Here is a 20,368-nt window from a genome sequence, read left to right as displayed (position 1 = left end):
AGAGGCACACAGGATGTCTAAGCAAGAAAATACCTACTTTCTAAAAGTGGCAGTGGCAGGTCTGAGTTACCTTTTCAGGGCTACTCATGTGGGTGGCACAATCAGTGCTGCAGGCCCACTAGTAGCATTTGAATTACAGGCCCTAGGCACACACAGTGCACTGTACAAGGGACTGACTAGTAAATCAAATATGCCAATCATGGAAACACCAATCCAAAATACAAATTTCACAGAGAGCATATGCACTCTAGCACTGAATAGCAGTGGTAAAGTGCCCAGACTTCTAAAACCACCAACAACAGCAGGTCAAGAAAAACGGAAGGATGAAGCAAAAGGTTTGGGGATAACCCTGCAAAAAGGGCCATCTCCAACACTTGGTTATATCTTATTTCACTAAAACTCCTTTTTTGTCCTTATCGCATATAAAAGCACTTCCAGATCTAGAAGTTCAGGCTATTAGTTGTACCAAAAAAACACTTTATATAAGTACTTCTCAATGCAGTACTATACTGTGCCTATTAGTGGCAAAGCATCTTTGTCAGAGAAATGACTTATTTTGAAAAGACTATCATATTTTCATTAAATAACATAGAAGCCCATTCTTGGGTGTGTGTGGCTGTTCACCAGTGGCACGTGAAGTAACCGTATATGTTGTAACAACCAGGATAATGCGCTGCATGGCTAAATACTTATAAGGTCACAAAGGTGAGACCTTTTGGCTATGCCAATGCTCGTCTCGTCAGTTTGCGCTTTTTAAGCAGTCTGATATAAACTGGCGAATTCGTGCATATCTAAATCTGGCAGGCAGGTAGCCGAGATCAAGGAGAGGCTCACCTAGCTTAAGACGCTGGGAAGAGAACAAAGGCCTTGGAGCCTGAGTTGGCCCACTGCACGCACCAAGGTTGGTAACCAGAGCGCCCAGAAGAGATGGGTTAAGGAGAGTAAAAAGTGAAAAGGAGCAGATGACTCACAATGACCATAGGGATCCTCTGGGAGAGCACCGCCGATCGTGTGAGGTAGGGAAGCTCCAGCTGCTGCCCCATTGAGTTTTATGTAGCCCAAACAGACAGAAGGGCACCTGGGGGACTGGCAGGATTTAGGATCCCAGAGAAGTGGTTGTGTATCCTAACACTATCTGATTTCCAGGGTTTGCTGCCTGGTAGCACTTTCCTCTGGCCCAACCGCATCCAGCAGGCTGGGGAAGTGAGTTGACTTATAGCTTGGATTGTGAGGAGATGGATACAGATTAGCTGTTGGGAAGAGTGGTGCAGTCTGTGGCCTGCTCCACGTGAAGTCTGAAATCTGGTCCCAAAATGCAAGGCCATGGTGCCATGTTAATCACTAGAGGCCGTATTAGATGACATACTAGAATCCAGGTTTACTGAAGACCGCATTCTTTCTGATGGCAGTCACTCAATCGGGGATATAGCTAGCAAGAGAGGAAGCCATGATGACAAAAGATTGCTTTAGAGCCATGCTACAGAGTTTGAGCATACTGGCAGAAGACTGTAAGCAAAAATTACAAACCGTCAGCAAAACAGTTACTGAGACTACAAATGCCATCAAACTGGGCATGGAGCACATGACTTAAAGAGTGCACAAGATAGATGAAAGAGTAGGAAACATAGAGGCAGCAGGGCAAGCCAGCAGCGACAAAATGGTAGCGATGGAAACCAACAATGTATTTTTTAGAGAAATGTGAGCATTTTGTAAACAGTGCCAGGAGAGACAATTTAAGGATTAGAACCGTTGCAGAAGGAACAAGTTTCACGGGCAATGTACACCCAATGTTCGCACAAAGTATAATCTGTAAGGGCAATCAATAAGCACAGAAAGAGGCCACAGAGTGGGCCCAAAGCCTCAGAAGCGTTTCTGCTTGACCATGAGACATTGTGACCAAATTGACATCTTTCCAAAAACGGGATACCTTGATTTGCAAAGGAAGATGAAACTCCCTACGTAATCTGCAGGGCTTAGCACCAACAATGCTAATAAAAACAGAATGGCTCTGATTTGTAGCCGACAAGCTGGCTAAACGAGATCGCAGTTTTCTATAGACTTGCTCATTTAGCATACTTTTTCAGTGTTTTAATGCATGTATAACTATATAATTAATATTCAGGAGGGCTGAAGGTAGGACTGTATGGAAATATAGAAATGGCAAAGATCTGCACCAGCAAGTAAATGATAAAGAGCGAAATGACAGGCACAAAGAAACAGGATTGCAAGAGGAAGCTCTTTAAGAGACCAATCCAAAGCAAGAAATACAGAGAAAAACAAGACCTAAGACCAAGGCTCACTTAAGTTGATGACACATGACATAGGAGAGGCTACAAACTGATGCCCTAGACACCATGAACAAAGAACTTACTCTGGATTTTCGGAGAGTTTACCGACAATCAAGGCGAGGTCCTACAACTGCGTAGCATTATAGCTTGGGTAACCAAGTGAAAACTAAGAAAAGTATCCCTTCACATGACTTGATTAATTTACATGGTTAACAAGCATTTGCAATGCAATCGGTCTCGCATTTGCAAGAGTTTAAGCAATTGGCATTGTAAATGATTATGCCTTTTATTTATGTTTTAAAAACAAAAACATAAACATAAACAAAAGGCATTGTCACTTACAATGCCAATAGCTATTACACGCAATATTATAATAAATTAATATGCTATGGTGACAATGTGGTGGAGACAGCCACCACTTCCCCCAGGAGCACAGTGGAGGAAGGCAGCGCTGTGGTATCGTGTGCTACCATTGCTACCAACAAAAAGCCAAAAGTGGTTATTGCGGAAATGGGAATCAGTGAATCACTCACTGCTCCAATTGGAAAGCAGGGTACCCGTAGTTCCCACTCGGTATCATCTCCCACTGTGAAAACAGAAGGGGGCTGCTGTGGCTGTGACTTTTTATACACTTCTGTGTGCATGACAATGGCTGTGTGCTTTTTAAATGCACATGGGTTTTGTTTGGTTGCCCATATGTGCTTGTTATAGGACAAGAGGGGGAGAGGATTGAGCGACCTCGAAGCTGGGGAATAGCTGGGGAACCGGGTTCGACTCGGCAGGGACGTTTAACTTCCGGTGATTCTGGAAAAATAACGTAATCTCCCAGTGCCTAACAAAATTGAATGTATCCATCTATAACAAAACTTGTGCTCATGTTGAGCCTCTAATACCTGGTTTCGGCGACAGTATGCAAACTTCGGGAGCAGCAAAGAAAACAAGTATTCCCTAAATGAATAGAGAACAGCCAGCAGTGCAACTAAACAGTAGTTGGTCGGTGCTGCTCCCTGCAAAACGGAAGGGACGTATCGGAACAAAAGCCAGCCTTAACCCCTTGTGTGCCCATGACGTGCTGGACACGTCATGGAGCACAGTCGCGCAGTGCCCAGGACGTGTCCAGCACGTCATGAGGCATTCACTGGGGAATCCCTCTGGGATTCCCTTTCTGCCAAAATAGCCTCGGGAGCTGGGGAAGAGCTTCCCCCCAGCTCCCGAGGCCCCCCTCCCCCCTTTCACTGTAATGACGATCGGCGCGCACGTCGCGCTGACGTCATTACAGTGAAAGTGAAACTGAAATGAGCCAAGAGGTACCATTTTTATCGGAAGACTTTGGGGAACACGGGGTGGGTGGAAATTTGTGGATCCACGCAGATTCCAGAACTTTCCACCACAGAAATGTGGGGAAAATGTGTTTTTTTTGGCAATTTTTTAGCTTTACAAGGGATTCTGGGTAACAGAACCTGGTGGGAGGCAGTCAAGTCAACCCATCCTGGATTCCCCTGGGTGTCTGGTTTTCAAAAATGTATAGGTTTGCTAGGTTTCCCTAGGTGCCGGCAGAGCTATGGTTCAAAAACTACAGCTAGGCACTTTGCCTAAAAAGGGTCATTTTTCGCTACAAAATTGAGGTGTGTCCGTTACGTTTTGCGCCGTTTCCTGTCGCGGGCACTAGGCTGACCCACACAAGTGAGGTACCGTTTTTCTCGGAAGACTTTGGGGAACGCGGGGTTGGTGGAAATTTGTGGATCCACGCAGATTCCAGAACTTTCCACCAGAGAAATGTGGGGAAAATGCGTTTTTTTTTTGGCAATTTGTTTAGGTTTGCAAGGGATTCTGCGTAGCAGAACCTGGTGGGAGGCAGTCAAGTCATCCCATCCTGGATTCCCCTGGGTGTCTAGTTTTCAAAAATGTATAGGTTTGCTAGGTTTCCCTAGGTGCCGGCAGAGCTATGGTTCAAAAACTACAGCTAGGCACTTTGCTAAAAAAGGGTAATTTTGCATTGTGAAAATGTGGTGTGTTCACGTTGGGTTTTGAGCCATTTTCTGTCGTTGGCACTATGCCTACCCCTACAAGTGAGGTACCATTTTTATCGGGAGACTTAGGGTAATTCAGATTTGTAAAGGAACTGTTATTACCTATTGACTTTCGATGCATTTCTGCCTTCCAAATGAAAGACATTGTGTAAAAAACAAGTCATTCTAAAAAATGACTGATTCCCAATTTCCGAAATGTGCAAATATCTACTGTTTCTAAACTCTATATCTTGTTCCCATTTCAGAAATACATAGATGTCTTTCATACCGATTTTTCCATGTACACATTTTTACAGAATAATTACTATATACCCGGTACATAATAAAAAACCATTGCAAGTTGCTGCTCAGTTTTTGGCTCTGGGTTAGTCGGGTTCTTGGTGAACATACAAGTCCTATATATCCCCACAACCAGAAATGTCCAGCGGATGTAACGGTATATTGCTTTCAAAGAGCTGTCAAAATTAGAAGAAGTTACAGGTGAAAACGTTGACACAAAAGGCGCTTTTTTTCAACAAATTTCAATTTATCCTATATTTAACTGTTAGTTTCTATAAAGAAACCTTGATGGATCTACACAAATGACCCCTTGCTGAATTCAGAATTTTGTCTACTTCTCTAAAATGTATAGCTTTCCAGGATCCATTATTGCTTTTGTACCCATTTCTACCATTAACTGGAAGGAGGTCAAAAGCACATAAAATAGCAAAAATAGGCTATGTCCCAGAAAAATGCCAAAATTGTGTAAAAAATGTTGGGTTTCTGACAAAAGTCTGGTATCCCCTAAAAGCTGAGAAAATGGTGATTACAGCCCCACAAACCCTTTCTTGATAACACTTGCAGGGAAAAACCCAGATGCTTTCATTTGCAGCCAGTTTTTCCCATTTTCCCCCCAAAAAACTAAAGTTTGCTGTATTTTGGCTCATTTCTGTGACCCCTCCAGGGGAATCCACAAACCCTGAGTACCCTCAGAATCCCCATGATGTTGGAAGAAAAGGACGCAAATTTGGCGTGGATACCTTATGTGGTCAAAAAGTTACAGGGGCCTCAGCGCGCACTATCCCAAATAACCAAAAAAGGGCGTGGCACAGGAGGGGGAAAAGGCCTGGCAGCGAAGGGGTTAAGCCAGATAAAACGGGCAGTGCCAGAACCAACCAATGGCAAGCGACAGGAAAAATTACCCTCCATATTTGTGTTTACTATAGGTCTTGCAACCGCGCATGTACTGTCTAGGCGAGACCTAAAAAGGGAATTATAGCTTTTGATCTAGTGGATGCAAGGAACAGAACACTTCCAAAACAAGCTAGAGACTGTCTTGAAAACCATTTTAAGAAAGACATAAGCAATCCGGAATGAGAGCACACCTGTTCAAGGTAACTAAGAGGACAACTGAACACGTTGCTGGTGAACAGATCAGAGAAAGCTTAACTGGCCCTTTCATCGGAGGACATACACATCTGGAAATAAAGCACTCAACCTCCCGGTGCGACCATTGAATGTAAAACCACACAGATCCCGGATTCTTTGATTGAGAGCCAGAAGTGGTCACTTAAAATTCAGTGTCAGGGGAAACAGGGTAACAGTAAAGGCTTTCTATACTTCGTTGTATACACAGAATCCGGAGATCACACTCTTCAGGATTAGTTCTTAGCACATATAGATCTCCATAAATTAATGAGGAACATAGGGAGTTTCTGATAGCTCTGATGGAGGACAAAAGTTAAGGAAGCCATTAAAAAAAAAAAATAGAAAAGACCCTAGTCCCTGATGGCTTCACAGGGGAATGTTATGAACGATTTCAAACCCACCTAATCTCAACACTGAGAAAGCTGTATCAAAAATACCAGCCAAAGGACATGTATCCACAACTATGAACCATGCAGAAGTGATATTCATACTGAAACTTGGAAAAGATAGCACACTTAGCACTTCATAGAGGCCTTTAGCCTCATTGACTATTGACCATAAGCTGTACATGACAATATTTGTTAATAGATTGCCAGCATCCTTCTGCAAATAATCCATAATAACCAATCTGGTTTTATAGGGAAAAGTCGACGCTTTACAATGGAAGGAGGACAGGCTACATCATTGAAAAAGCACTTAAAAAGATTTATTTTAGGTTTAGATGCAGAGAAAGCGTTCAACAGGGTCGTTTGTTAATTTGTACGGAAAGTAATGCTTAAATAGACTGGTGCTAGATTGTGTATGCAGGTCTATGGCACCCTACACGAATCCAACAGAAATTTTTTTGCTTAGCAGGATTTTGTGAGGAGAGATGAAAATTAAACAAGGCACTCAATAAGGGTGCATGATGTCGCCATTATCCTTTGCAATGGCCGTTGAGCCTTTAGCACCAGCTATGTGGGTCCATTGGGTGAAGGGAATGGGCTTTACCGGGGTTCTCCATAAAATATCGCATTTCGCCATGGCTTTTCCTATTGTATGTTAGGGACCTGTTGGATGGACTCATTTCTCTCGCCTGATAATAATATAGGAGCTGTCCAATTGTGGGTAAATTCCCACATCATTAAATATTTGAGGGTGTGTCTTACTTACCAAGACCATAAAGGATCTCTTTAAAGCTGAACACCCACAAGATAGAAGACCTAAAAAGGACCTATGCAAATAGGCCACTCAATACATATCGTGGCTAGGGAAAATTAACACTTGAAATGACAGTAACTCCAGGGTCGTTATCTGTATTTCAGGCCTGGCCCATCACAATAGACCCAAGTACATTACAGAATATACAGAACGCCTTTCTCTATTTTGTCTGTCGAAGGAAGCTGGCTTGAATATTTAACACAAAAAACTCTGCAAAGTACACACAGTTGGGCATTCCGGATAGTGGGAGTTACTATAGTGACTTACAGCTTAGGTTGATAAGAGAATAAGAAGAACCGCTGGTGGGGGGAAAGAGTATGGGGATTTTCTATGTGGGTATAATGCATAGAAACGTCATAAAAATATATATTTTAAAATTTCGGAATGAAGCTTTGAGCTGCCCTTTGCAGCCTGTACTAAGGAACAATTGATTTCTAGCACAGTGACGGACCTTGAAGACCTCACGGCGACAGATAAATGGATGGGGTTGGGTCTTGAGGAGCTGATAAAGAGAAACTTCCGGGACTCTGGCGTACCGCGCCTACCAATAGGATGATCTACTAGGGTAGCAGAGGTTTGACACATGGCTTGAGTTACAATCCAGGATTCTGAATTATTAGGCAATAGCCAATTTGCTTTGGGTTGATAGTTACCCCTTTCAGAATTATTCAGTTCCCTACTCTCTTAAAGACCTCAACCATTCCACAGTGTTCCTGGTCTGATCTGATCTATTTCCATTTCTGTGTGCTAAGGGCACGCAGGACCCCAAGAGATTACAGAAAATCCTCCTTGCATTGCATTTCCATGTACTGTAAATGTTTAAAAGTCGAATGCATGAATGTGAGAACTAGAAGACTAAAATTTGGAACAGAATCACTGCTTCATCCGTACCTCAAGAAATTCACCATATTAAGCTTTGTTCCAGCTTTGTGATTTAAGTCTTCCCTTTCCTCTAGCTAGACTCTTTCCCTTTAACACGGCTGGTTTCAAAGTTTTTAAGGTGCTAAAAAATTATACGTGTCCCTTCCTCTTTAAGGGCTCTTTTTTGAAAGCCTTATTTATTCCTTGCAAAGGCACAGATGTGCTGAATTCAGTAAAACATTTTTATTCCACCACAGGACATATTTTTTGTGTTTTTACAATGATAAACTCTGCTTCAACCTCGGATGGTTACAACCACTGTACATATCTATAGCGACTCACTGTCCCAATGAACTCCAGGATCTCATTAATCTCATGGCCGGTGTATCTGAAAACGTTGCAATACAATGAAACTTAAACTAGTTCGTGGTATTGGGTGAGCTTAAGCTCTACACAGTGCCAGAGAGCACTTCAGGCTGCTGAATGACCAACTTGGGATGCTGTCAAACTGATTTGAGGACAGTAAAAACAACTTGAGATCAGTGACCACCAAAGCAGTGATGAGGAGCGGCTGCAAGGCATTGAGAGCCGGGTGCATTTGTGTTGTGTGAAACCCGGGGCATCAAGGTTACCACATAGGTTCACATATCTGGAGAGCCCTGGGTAGCACTACGATTGAGTTGTAAAGAGCATCAGTGGTAGTGACAGTGAAGACTTGGAAAAGCAGGCATTAAGACTAACCATCTGGATAAATCTGAGGGGATGACAAATAGCTTTGAGTTGTGGAGGTGCTCGCTTATCGAGGCTGTATAATGCTTGCAGGAACTGGGTCAGAGGATGTGTGGTGTGTTCAACCATATACAAATGTGGCATAAATGGGCCAGGAGAATGATGCTTGTGGTGTGCATGTGTCAGGAATGAGGTAGGTGTGGTATGTGTCAGTCAGTCGTTCCACGAACAAGGTGTTTTAGCTCAGGTGAACAATGCTTGTAGCGTGTTTGTGGCAGAAGATCAGTGGATAAGGTTGATGCCACTCATCGGCGTTTGAAAGTGAGTAAATTCTCATGTGGCATGTGTGATTAAGGAGAGATATGTGTAATATGTGCAGGTAAGTATGTAAGTGCCAACAGCCTTTACAAAACCAGTAGATCAATGAATGGCAGGCAGGCAAGTTATTAATGAATGTGATGTGTGAGTGGTAGGGGATCCACTCCTAAGATGCGTGTCTAGGTTGTGAAATTTGTGATAGGAGACCTCGGTGTTTAGTAACAGGAGAGTGACATGCTATCTATTCCTTCCTATTCATGAATCACATCTTATGTTTTTCATTCCAGTTGCAACATGGCTGCTCAAGAGTTTCTGGGCCTGGTGGCTGCCACCTTCACTCCAATGACCAAAGACGGGTAAGGTAACCATTCGCTATGGTTATAAATGCACTTGCAACCATTCGGTGCTAGTTCTTTAGACCGATCACCTCTACTCTCACTCACTTTGTCTTCCAGTCGATTGCTGCCATAGCACCCTTACGACACCTTTATGAATCACAGAATAAGTGCTTAAAGAATATTAGAGAAACACACAGAATCATGATGCATCACAACAATATTCGACATGTGCAGTTCTATAATGGTATCGTGTGGCAAGAGTGGCTGTAAAAAAACGAAAGATGTGTGATTCAGTCATGGTTGATGTTTTAAATGGCTCCTAAACATGTTCAATCCTTTTGGAGTAACCAGGTTCTTCTTTTAGGTCTGGAGTACAGAACTCTTAAGTAGGGTTGCCAGCCTCGGGTAATAATTTTTTTTAATAAATAAAGTGTATAATTATTTACATAAATGGGCTTTGGATGAGCTGTCTTCATCCATTGGTCCGTTCAACTGACCTGTATTTTAGTCTAGCATGTTTATTAAGATTATGTGGCGCTGGTTTGATTGGCAGGATGTTTTTTTCCCTTACTTTTATGGCACATGCTTGCCATAAAAACATTCCATCATGCCCAGATATATCGACTTTGCCAACGCTTGTTCTTTCATTGAGAACTATGCTTTTGGGTACTCTGCATGTGCAAAATACTACTGATTGAGTTGGGCTGAACTTTAATAATGGTTGTTTTTCTAGGCTGGGTGTAGTCATGGTGGAAGGGGAAGAAGCCTGCTCTAACCCTATTGGTTTTCAGAGTTTTAGTAATTAAAATAGTAGCAACTATGTTACGAAGGGCAAGTATTTTACAAGTTAATGCACATGTGCAAACACACCGTTTTCTGATCGTGGAGTTGTGCCGAGTTATATGGGGAGGTCTATAGCCATATTATATAGGACTCACTATATTTGAAAAGAAGTTGATTTAAGATAACAATGTTGCAAGAAACATTTGTCCCATAATGACTACTTGTTCTCATTGCATTTCAGGGTGGGTAGTGTCCTCCTCAACCTGGGTACTTGCCAATGACTACGCCACACAGAGCTTAGTAAAACACGTCTTTATTCTTCTGGTGTACCCGCGAACTCAACATTCTAAACCTGTATTCACTTCACTACACTCTAATGCTTGCGTCAAAGTTCTACAGAGTCGATCAGGAGCCCGAAGGGTTCCTTCATTACAAACTCGCACAACACTACAGGGTGCATGCAGATAACAGTGTGCAGTATGAAGCAGCCGACTGGATGTTCTGTGTGAAGCCATTAAATCGCTCCAGAATTTAATATGAACTTAGAACTCCACCCCAAAATTGTTTTTCACTCGCCAGCCCTTTTTTAAAACATCTGTAATACCATAGTACTAGATTTTAGAAGCATCATCACTGCCTTGAGGCCAATAAACAAAGCATTATTTCTTATAAAGCCCTAACGGCACAGAGAGCATGTCTAAGGCCCATATCTCACAGCCTAACAAGGCCCCCTCCTTCACTTCTGGTTTGCTCCTGATAAAGACTTACTAGCCTTGGGCAAGATTATGTCACTTCTCAACAAAGCTTAAGACCACCATCCCCCCCCCCCCCTCACCCCTCACAAGCCGAAGTCATCTGCCTCAGCCTGTCAGTTGTGGGGATTATGTCACTTCTCAACAAAGCTTAAGAGCCCCCCCCCTTCTGACAAGCCGAAGTCATCTGCCTCAGCCTGCCAGTTGTAGGCCCTGCTGGTTAGTAGTACCATAGAAGAGGAAACATGCCATTGATGCAACCTTCTCGAAGAAATCCTACACCAACCCAAACATACTGGCATAAGGTTGACCTATTTTGACACCTGTTTTTAAGAGTCCAAGTGAAGACCTTCAAGGACGGACATAAGGGGTGTCGCAGAAGACCGCCTTAAACATTCTATATTTGAAATGTTGTCGTTCTGCCGATAGCTTGTGGTATGTAGCATTGTATGGATCCAGAGTATATTCGATCTGTGTGCGGGACAAGCTCTCTCATGGATGCGCTCCTCCTGCGTTCAAAATAGAAGTATTTTGGGTGGAAGTAATGAAGTATTTAGCTAAATTCTCTGGCAGGCTTTAAAAACGCATATAAACTGAACTGTACTTACGAGGCATTTTGCTATTTAAAAGAAGGGCAGGCAAAGCATTTTATCAAGGAAGATTGTAGCTGTGCCATCCATGGATTACCTAACCGATCCTCTGGCTTTTGGCTGTGATGTCCAACCAAACGAGCACCTGTAAAATGAAATATCCAACCTGCAAAGGGCCTCATTGAGGAACTGGCGGGTTGTTTCCTGCCACGTGGCAGCTATTTCTCGAATTTGTTGAAATGTCCACTGATTTGATTCCTCCCAGTCTTCTATGGTTGAATTCCCTGCAGAATACTGTGTTTTTATTCTTGGTCATCAATGGAAGTGATAACTATAATGGAATGCTTGTATGTGTAATGCTGTCCACCTGCAAACTTCCGTCTCATTTTTCGTATATAAATTGTGACAATCGGAAGTTAAAAAAAAAAAAAACTACATTTTGAAGAGAGATGTGTTATGAAATACTTTTTGTGCTTTATGTGCTGCCTGATGTAACCATGTTCGAGTTCCAAAACACTGATAAAGTAGCCAGCAGAACTATGTGCCCCAATGCAAACTGAAAAGGGCTTTTAAAGCTTGAGGTCTTACAAATATAGAATATTTGTCTGCAATGAACAGCATATGGGAAAAGGCAAATAAAGACTCTACTAAGTTTTTACCCAACAGTTACAAGTGTCTCAATTATAAAAGCACCAGTTTGCTTGTAAGGAGACTGCAAAATCAGTCTAGAGATGCAGGTTCAGCTCGGCGCTCCTCTTTGCAAGAGAAGTGGTTCCCCTTGCAATTCAGACACCGGGACTGGTCACCTTTGAGATCCAATACAACTGCAGCCTGACAATGTTAATTAATCACTATTGACTGAATGATGTAACTATACAGCCCATTATGTGGATTATGAAATTTGCTCTTGTCTGCATAAGTACCTATTGAAACACACTGAGCCCGTACATTATACAATTGATGTTGACCTTGTGTTTTTAGTACTGTGATAGTGTTTACATTGGGGGTCCTGAGAAACACGCCAGAACTTCGTTGGAGGGTCGAAACCACTGTAGATTGGATTTTTACTGTTTGGCACTTTGTAATGGCACTGATAAATGTACACATACTGTATTACAAAACGTTGCCAATCTATCTTGTTTATCATGAGGTCATTTTATTATGCACATTCGTGATATGCCAGTTGATGACGCACACAAAATACTCCCTGAAATTGAGATTATTGCCACTGTTATCAATTAAAGGTGCTTTTTACTCATTCCACTGAAAATACCAGACCAATATACTTGGCAGAGATTGTAATATCTGTGGCGACTTTTGATTGAGGTTAATGTATGCCCCAATCACCACAGGGTTATATAGTGACCCTGTTTTCTCTAATGGGATTAGCATGGCTCTTTAAACCGAGCCCGCCCACCAGAGATGGGCTAACCTAATAGCTTAAAAATTGTGGAGGTGCCAGGATCTGTCGAGGCATTCTGTGGGAGGATTTGTCAATATTTAGAGTGACCATCATACTGTATTTTGGTGCTTTGAGCATCTGCCACCATGGTGATTGGATACTGTTTAGAAAGAATTTATCATCTATTCTAAAGTTGTGATTGAATAAAGTTTAGAAAGAATTTATCATCTATTCTAAAGTGTAGCAAGCTTGTCTTTCCCTACCCGTAATGCATGAATCGGCCAATCTACCAGAAGATCGCACAGGACACAAACCCGTTTCACAAGCAAATTAAATCTTATTCCATAAAAGCATACATGGTGAATTGAGCGCATCCAGTGTGGAGATTTACATTGTAAAAGGCTCCTTCCTTCTGTGTCAACATAGGGGTTCCCTGAATATGTGCACATGACCATTTAAGGACATGTTGTTCCGACCTGAAAATGAAACTATGTTTAGAAACCTGATGTAGGGCAGGATATAACTGACTGATTTTGTTAATTTTCCAGTGAAATAAACCTCTCCGTGATTGGCCGATATGTTGATTATCTCATTCATACCCAAGGTGTAAAGAAAATTTTTGGTAAGTTTCAGGTGATTGTAATTTTAACTTGTTCACATTTCTGATGCTAGCCAGAAACCTCTGACCATACAGTAACACCAGGACGGTGTGTATTCTGGCTGCTATCCATGCACGTTCCTGTTCTCAATTACAGTGAGGCTGTGCTCTCAGATTATCATGTCCACTGTTAATTCGTTCTTGCAGGGCATGTTTTCCCTGGTCCTGCCCGGCTTGTGCGTCAATGCATTAAGCCAGACATTTCCTATCCACACTCCTGGTGGCCTTGGTTCAGTTATGGTGGACAGAGGACACTTTCACTGAAATAGCAAGTAGAAACTTGATCATCCTATGATATAAGATTATGTAAAGGGGAGCTGTTGGGGACGGTTGGTGGCTTTACTCTGGGTCCAGTCGAGGTGGTACTCGCAGTCCATGCAGTAATGCTTTGACATAGATTGCTCCATGCCGTTGTCAGCATATGGTACAATTCTAGGCTTTCATCTAATGAACAGGTATGAAAATCAGTGGTCTGGGGCCAGCCTCTTACAGACCAGTGTTTCTGCTCAGAATACACATGCAAAAAGTCCTGCCTTTAGGATAAAAGTGGTATGTGCTGAGGTAGTTGGAAAATGTAATTCGCGCAAGGTCAAAATAGTGAAGCCTCTCTGAGGCCCAAGACACATTAATAGTGTAGCTTTTGCCTTCTTGATTTATTTTTTCTAGTTTCATATGCTAGCTTCTGCCATTCATTAGGTGGATTGAAAACTCAAAATAGTTGTTAGTCATTTGAATGAGTGTCCATGATGAGACTTGGATGAGCTCAATGGGAACCCTAGCATCATAATGGCTTTGGTGACCTTTTTTTGTTTTTTAATGGAACCTGTTGCTTATGAGCATTCCTCTCATGATGGTGTGAAAACCTAAATTTAAGCATGAGAAAGGAAAAATGTGTGCATTCTTTTTTCAACATCTTAATTCCACATTAGATCACTCCTGTGGAGGCAAAGTTTCAGTTGAGACACTTTTGGATGTTCTTATTTCCAACAAAAACCAACATTTGATGACCCAGGAAATAAAAAAATATCTATAGATTGCAGTGTTTTTAAAACTTAATTGCCGGCTGTGGTGATTCATTGGCTGATTGGGCATTGTTTGATGCATTTTTTCCAGAATGTTTACTCTAACTGGTTGCTAAAGAGCAGGTAATGGGATGATATATTGGGTCAATGGAGGCTATTGCAAGGTATTTAGTGTAAAATCCTAAAACATTGGGATTCTATCTGAAACCCCTCCTAATTATTAGCTTACATTTTGTTGTCACATAAGTGCTTCACTTCCGAAATTTTAAACATAGTTCTTAGACTTCTTGAAGAATGTATTAACTTTAAAAATGTTACGCTTGAAGTCTTTTTATTAAGCAATGCAAGAAACGGGTGTGCATTAGTACGGGCCACACAGAACCCCACCGCATGTACTAGCAGTTGCATTGACATGACAAAAAAATAACCAGTACAGTCCCAAGGAAAAGGAAGAAAAGAAAGAAGTAAACCGCAAATAGAACCACACTGCCCCCACCCCCGGTCCATTAGCTACTATGCGTTGCTGCGCCGTACTGGGTCTCATTGGTGAAACCAGGCTGGCCTATGTAGAGGGATCTGATGTAGTTAAAAGCAGGAGGCATAGGTACCTGGGGCAGGCCAGCTCCCGGAAATCTTGAGCAAGCAGGGTTAAAAATGTATGCCAAAGATCGCTAAAAGTGGAGCCCTTCCCAGCCAGAGAAAGGGAAATATTTTCCATGCCCAGGACATGTCACAATCGCTGAAGCCACCCTGTATGCCCTGGAATTCGGGGAGATCTCCAGTGTATCAGTATGTTCTGGATGGCCATGCCTAGTGCTATTGCAATCAGCTTCCGTCTCCTAGATTTCAGAAGGTAGGTGAGCGGGTTTGGTACACCCAGCAGGACATATGCAGGAAGCCGGGGAAGCTCTGTGTCAAGGTGCTTGTCAAAATCGTTGAGTATTTGTGTCCAGTATATCTGTAAATGTTCGCATTACCTCAAGAGGTGGACCAGTGTGCCCCTCCTCCCACATCCCCTCCAACAGTCAGGACTCTGTGTAGTGTCAACGTGGTGGAGTCTCTCCGGAGTATGGTACCAATAGCATACAAGCTTGGTAAATGTTTCAGTGAGGCCTACGTAAGTTGCTGTGTGACGTGCCCTATAACATGCACCTTCCCACTCTTTGGGGCTAAGACTACGGCCAAGATCTCTCTCCCAGCACGTGTGTCCCGCGTGGTAAGTGTGGGTGTAGCGAGACAGGAGCATCCTATGCAGATCAGAAATCAGCTTCTTGTCTGAAGACCATGTAATGAGCCATCGTCCATAGGGGGTGAGGAGCCTGGTCGCCTGCGCTCAGTTATCAGGATGCATAGCCCAATGTCGCACCTGTAGGTAGTGCAGCCGTTCGAATTCTGGGAGGCCGTAGTCTGCTCTGAGTTGCGGGAAGGGAATGATATCCCCTTTATCAAATAAGATGCCTAAGGCTCGGCACCCGGCCTCTCTCCACAACGGGAAGGATGGCGAGCTCATCCCGGGGCCAAAGTCTGTGTTATTGAAGAGAGATGTGAGCGGGGAGGGGAAAGTCGTTAGATCATGCCGTTTACTGGTCTGATCCCAGACCTTAAGGGTGGTGCGTGTCACCTGTGAAGCGTATATATTGGGCAGAAGTTTGGATTTCCGGAGACAGGGAATCTTCATATGAGACGTACCGGCAACCGCATGATCCTGAAAGAGCCAGTGTTTGTCGGACTCAGCCTGGCTCCATTCGACCAAGTGTCGAAGCTCTGCAGCTTTGTAATAGAGCGTGAGATCCGGAATCCCAAGGCCCCCTTCGTTAGGTGGGAGAAAGCGGACTATCCTTTTCATTCTCTGTTTGCGCCCTTTCCAGATAAAAAAGAGTTCCGACTGCACCCTGTTCAGCCAGCCCATAGGGGCCTGAAAGGGGAGTGTCTGAAAGAGGTATAGGATTTTAGGGAGGATCGTCATCTTGATAGTCGCAGTATGCCCTAGCCACGAGATTGGATAGTGTTTCCATCTTCGCAGCTCAGTGCAGATTTGCGTATGGAGTTGGGAGTAGTTTGCCGTCCTCATAGCCTGCAAGGTCTGTGCCAGCTGTATGCCCAAGTAGGGGACAACATCATCGGACTACTGCAGGGGATGCCGGGCCTGAAGGTCTGCTCCCACCTACGGCGGCAGGGAGAGATTCAATGCCGTGGATTTTGTGAGATTGACCTTAAACCCGTAAGCGCCCGCGAAGGAATCCAGTTCCTCCAGGAAGGCCCCCAGAGCAGTCTAGGGGTTCGCTAGAGTTACCAAGACCTCGTCGGCATATGAGCGAAAAGTGTGCGTATCCCCTCTAAAGCGAATGCCCGTGACTCTTTGTGCCATCGGTTCCATATAGAGGGTAAAGAGTAGAGGCGATAAGGGGCAATGCAGCCTCGTGCCTCTGCTGATAGGGAATGGGGTGGACGTGTGTCCGTTAACCCGCACCGTAGCCGTGGGGAAGCGGTAGCAGTTAAGAATGTGTCGGCATCTTGTCCCCTCTGCCAATGTGGACCATTGCTTGTTCAAGGTAAGGCCAGTGGAACTGATGGAAGGCCTTCTCCGCATCTATGGTTAGGAGCATATATTCTCCTGGGATGCGGGAGGCCTTTTCCATGAGGTGCTTCACCCTCTTTGTATTGTCACTCTGCGGAATAAATCCGGCCTGATCCGGGTCTATAAGCCCCGGCATATAAGGTGCGAGCCGGGTTGCTAATATTCCAGTGTACAGCTTCAGATCAATGTTCAGGAATTAAATAGGCTGGTAGGACCCGCAGTTGGTCCTGTCCTTCCCTGGTTTGGGGATGATGGCTATCTCCGCCTCCAACATGGAGGAGAGAATTTCCCCAGATGTCGCGAAAGAATTAAAGAGCCGAGTGAGCAGGGGGTGAGTGCAGAGCAAAATTGCTTGTAGAAAGCTGCCATGTAGCCGTCTGGGCCAGGGGATTTGCCAAACTTCAAACGAGCTATGGCCTCTATAACTTCCTCCGGTCTTATTTCCCTCTCCATGTGAGCCGCCTGCTCTGGCGTCAGAGCAGAAAGGCGAGCCTGAGTCGGATAGGCATCTGTGTCCGCCCTCTCTTGATGTTGCTCATCGTAAAGTTGAGCGTAAAAGTTGCAGAAGGTCTCGGCGATAGCCCCGTTATCTGAGGATAGTGCTCCTGTGTGGTCCTTAATGTCCTGCGCTCCCTCGCGCTGTCGAACCTCCCTGAGCTTGTGCGCTAATAGTCGCCCACACTTGTCACCTCCAACATAGAAGGAATGTCTCAAAGCGGAATACGCCGCATTGTGCTTGTCACGGTCAATGGCAGGCAGTTGAGCCCGAGCTGCGGTCAACTGTCGCCAAATACGGTGGTGCATGTGCTCCAACTCTCGCACTTTTTGTGTCGGGTCCTCTCCTTTTTTTTTTTTTTTTAATGTTGTGCATTGTCTGCGGAGGAGATAGCGATGATTTTGCCTCTAACAACTGCTTTTAGAGCTTCCCATCTGGTGGAAAGCGCTGTCTGGGTTATCGTTGTGTGACCGATAATAATCCAGTGTGCGCTGAATCTGAGCAACTGAGTCCGGACGGTGTAGGAGTGTGTCACGGAAGCGCCAATGTCTGGTCGGTCGTTGAATCTGTGGCAGGGCCAGTGTAACTACCACGGGAGCGTGATCGGACAGGACTGCTACTAGTATGTCAGCCGAGAGTGCAATGTCATGGAGGGCCTTCGAGCCTAAAAAATAATCTAGCCTGGCATATGTTTTGTAAGCGTTGGAGTAGAATGAGAATTCTCGTGATTGAGGGTGATGCTGTCTCCACAAGTCCACCAGTCCGAGATCGTGGAGCCTAGAGAGCAGTGAGTGCAAAAGGGCACCAACCTGGCCTGTGCGCTGTGCAGATCTGTCTAGGTCATTGTCGAACACCAGATTATGGTCTCCCCCCCCCTATCAGTATGTGGCGCTCCTGAGTTGCCGTCACCTCTGTGAGGGCCTCGTGTAAAAATCTTTCCTGGCCCTCGTTCGGTGCATAGATAGACCCCACAATCAGAGTGTATCCTCCAATGGTAAGTGAGCAGTCTGCCCTTTATCTCCGCCTCCTTCTGCACTACCTTCTCCCGAAAAGCCCTTGAGACCAAAATCACCACCCCTGCGGTCTTAGAGGGTCGAGAAAAGAAAAATTGTATCGGGAAGGCGCGGGACCTAAGCCAGTGACAGTCTTTCGGGAGCAAATGTGTCTCTTGAAGAAGGCAGCTGTCCGCCCCCGTGCTCTCCAGATAGGAAAAGAGTGTCCTGCGTTTGATGGGATTATTGAGCCCTCACATTAAGTGTGAGAATTTTAATTGAGGACAGTGGCATCTAGGTTCCAGAGGTGGATGTGTCGTGGACCAGGAAGACCTGAGGGGCATGAACCCAGGCAAGGCCTGCGATGAAAGACCCTCAGCGCTAGCACGAAAATATGAAAGCAGCTAAACTCAATGGACGGAGGGCCTCGCCTGAAAGAGAGAAAAGAAGAAGGTAAGCAAAGAGAAAGGGGGAATGACAGACCCGCAAAGAGTAAAGGAGAAAAAAAGGCACAACAGGCACTGGAAGAAGTCTTAAATTCGGCCATCAGTTGGTCATCCAAAGATGAGCAGATCTAAAGTCCATTGGGTTGTTGTGTGACCAAGTAAAGCCCCCTGCCCCCCCCCCCCCCCCCCAGGCATCAAAGGAAGAATATGCCATGGAAACCAGGCTCAGTCACATGGTCGAAGTCTTGGCCAGGGCTTCTGGCAGAGCCTCAAGGGCGGCTTGCTGCTCCCTCTTGACCGCCATGGGGTCCGGTCGGTTAGTGCGCCGTCGCCGCTGCTGCCTCCATCTCGGTCAACCATCACCCGACCCCTGGTCAGAGCGCTCACCGTCATCAGTATCATCCAGGATAGCAACCCCCAATATTCTACTTGCTTCCAACAGGGAACGGAGTTGGTACAGCTTGCCATCATGCCGGAAGATGAGGTGGAACGGGTACCCCCAGGAGTAAGAGATATTGCGTTGGCGCAGAGCCTCCATGATGGGCCTGAAGGTCTTGCGTTTCTGGAGCGTGATGGTGACTAAGTCTTGGTAGAGGATGGGTGACTGGTTTCGGAAGGTGATCGAATGGAGCGATCTGGCTTTGCGCATAATCTCCTCTTTAGAGCGGAAATCCTGAACGCAGACCAGTATGTCCGCCGGTGGTGCACCCTATGTTCTCGGTCCAGCTTAAGATTGCCCAGTATATGATTAAAGAGCTCTCTCGCATATGTGAAAATGTCGTCAGCCTCTTCATTGGTGCTCACCCTCCGGATTCTGATGTTATGGTGGCGTGAGTGATTCTCAAGATCCTCTAGGCGAGATTGAACGTCCACTTGTCGCTCATGTATGCGGAGTACCTCCTTCTGCATGGTAGCCAGTTCGGTGTCCCGGGTGTCGTCCCTGTCCTCCAGAGACGCCACTTTCTCCCATATGACATTCACATCTTTGCGGATATCCTTGATCTCTGCCGTCCCCCTTGATCTGAGGGTAGGAACGTCTCAGGCAGGCCCGCTCTCTGCCGGTCCTTGGGTATGTGTGGACGACCGCTGGCCGATCGAGTCTCGGACCAGAGAGCTCTCCGCGCGATGCAAGATGGCGCCCACTGTTCCATTGCGGTCCGTTGCTGCCACAAGCACTCCGCTTACAGGTCCTATGCGGCGGAAAAGACCCCGGGCTCCAGCCGGGGCTCTCGTCAGACCGGCACTGCTCAGTTGCTGAAATTACAGGATTCCAGCTACCGCCACTGCGGTAGCACCGCTGGCAACCCGCGTCACAGCTCTGCCGCCCGACCCGGCAGGGGATTAGGGTTACGGCACACAGCTACCAGGCTCCGGAATCGCTCCCGGGATATGGCAGACTGTGCCTGGGTGATAATAGTGATAGTTTGGCCACCTTTTGTGCTGTACAGGGCCAGAGGCCAGTGCTATAAATCGGCGGT

The 20,368-nt window shown here is 45.1% G+C and overlaps 1 protein-coding gene across 2 annotated transcripts in view; it reads left to right on the top strand.

Annotated features, from left to right (window-relative positions):
* NPL (N-acetylneuraminate pyruvate lyase) overlaps positions 1–20,368 on the top strand; it is a 137,515-nt gene that overhangs the window by 68,650 nt on the left and 48,497 nt on the right. For both annotated transcript variants that reach the window (XM_085601736.1, XM_085601737.1), the window contains exons 2-3: positions 9,121–9,189; positions 13,247–13,320. In XM_085601736.1, coding sequence (XP_085457862.1) covers positions 9,128–9,189; positions 13,247–13,320 — 136 coding nt within the window. In that variant the 5' untranslated portion in view covers positions 9,121–9,127. The remainder of the gene's footprint in view (positions 1–9,120; positions 9,190–13,246; positions 13,321–20,368) is intronic.

The sequence above is a fragment of the Triturus cristatus genome, chromosome 4_2, assembly GCF_964204655.1.
Source record: "Triturus cristatus chromosome 4_2, aTriCri1.1, whole genome shotgun sequence".
Lineage (NCBI taxonomy): Eukaryota > Metazoa > Chordata > Amphibia > Caudata > Salamandridae > Triturus > Triturus cristatus.
The sequence above is the reverse complement of the archived record's forward strand: the minus strand, read 5'-3'. Positions and strand labels throughout refer to the sequence as shown.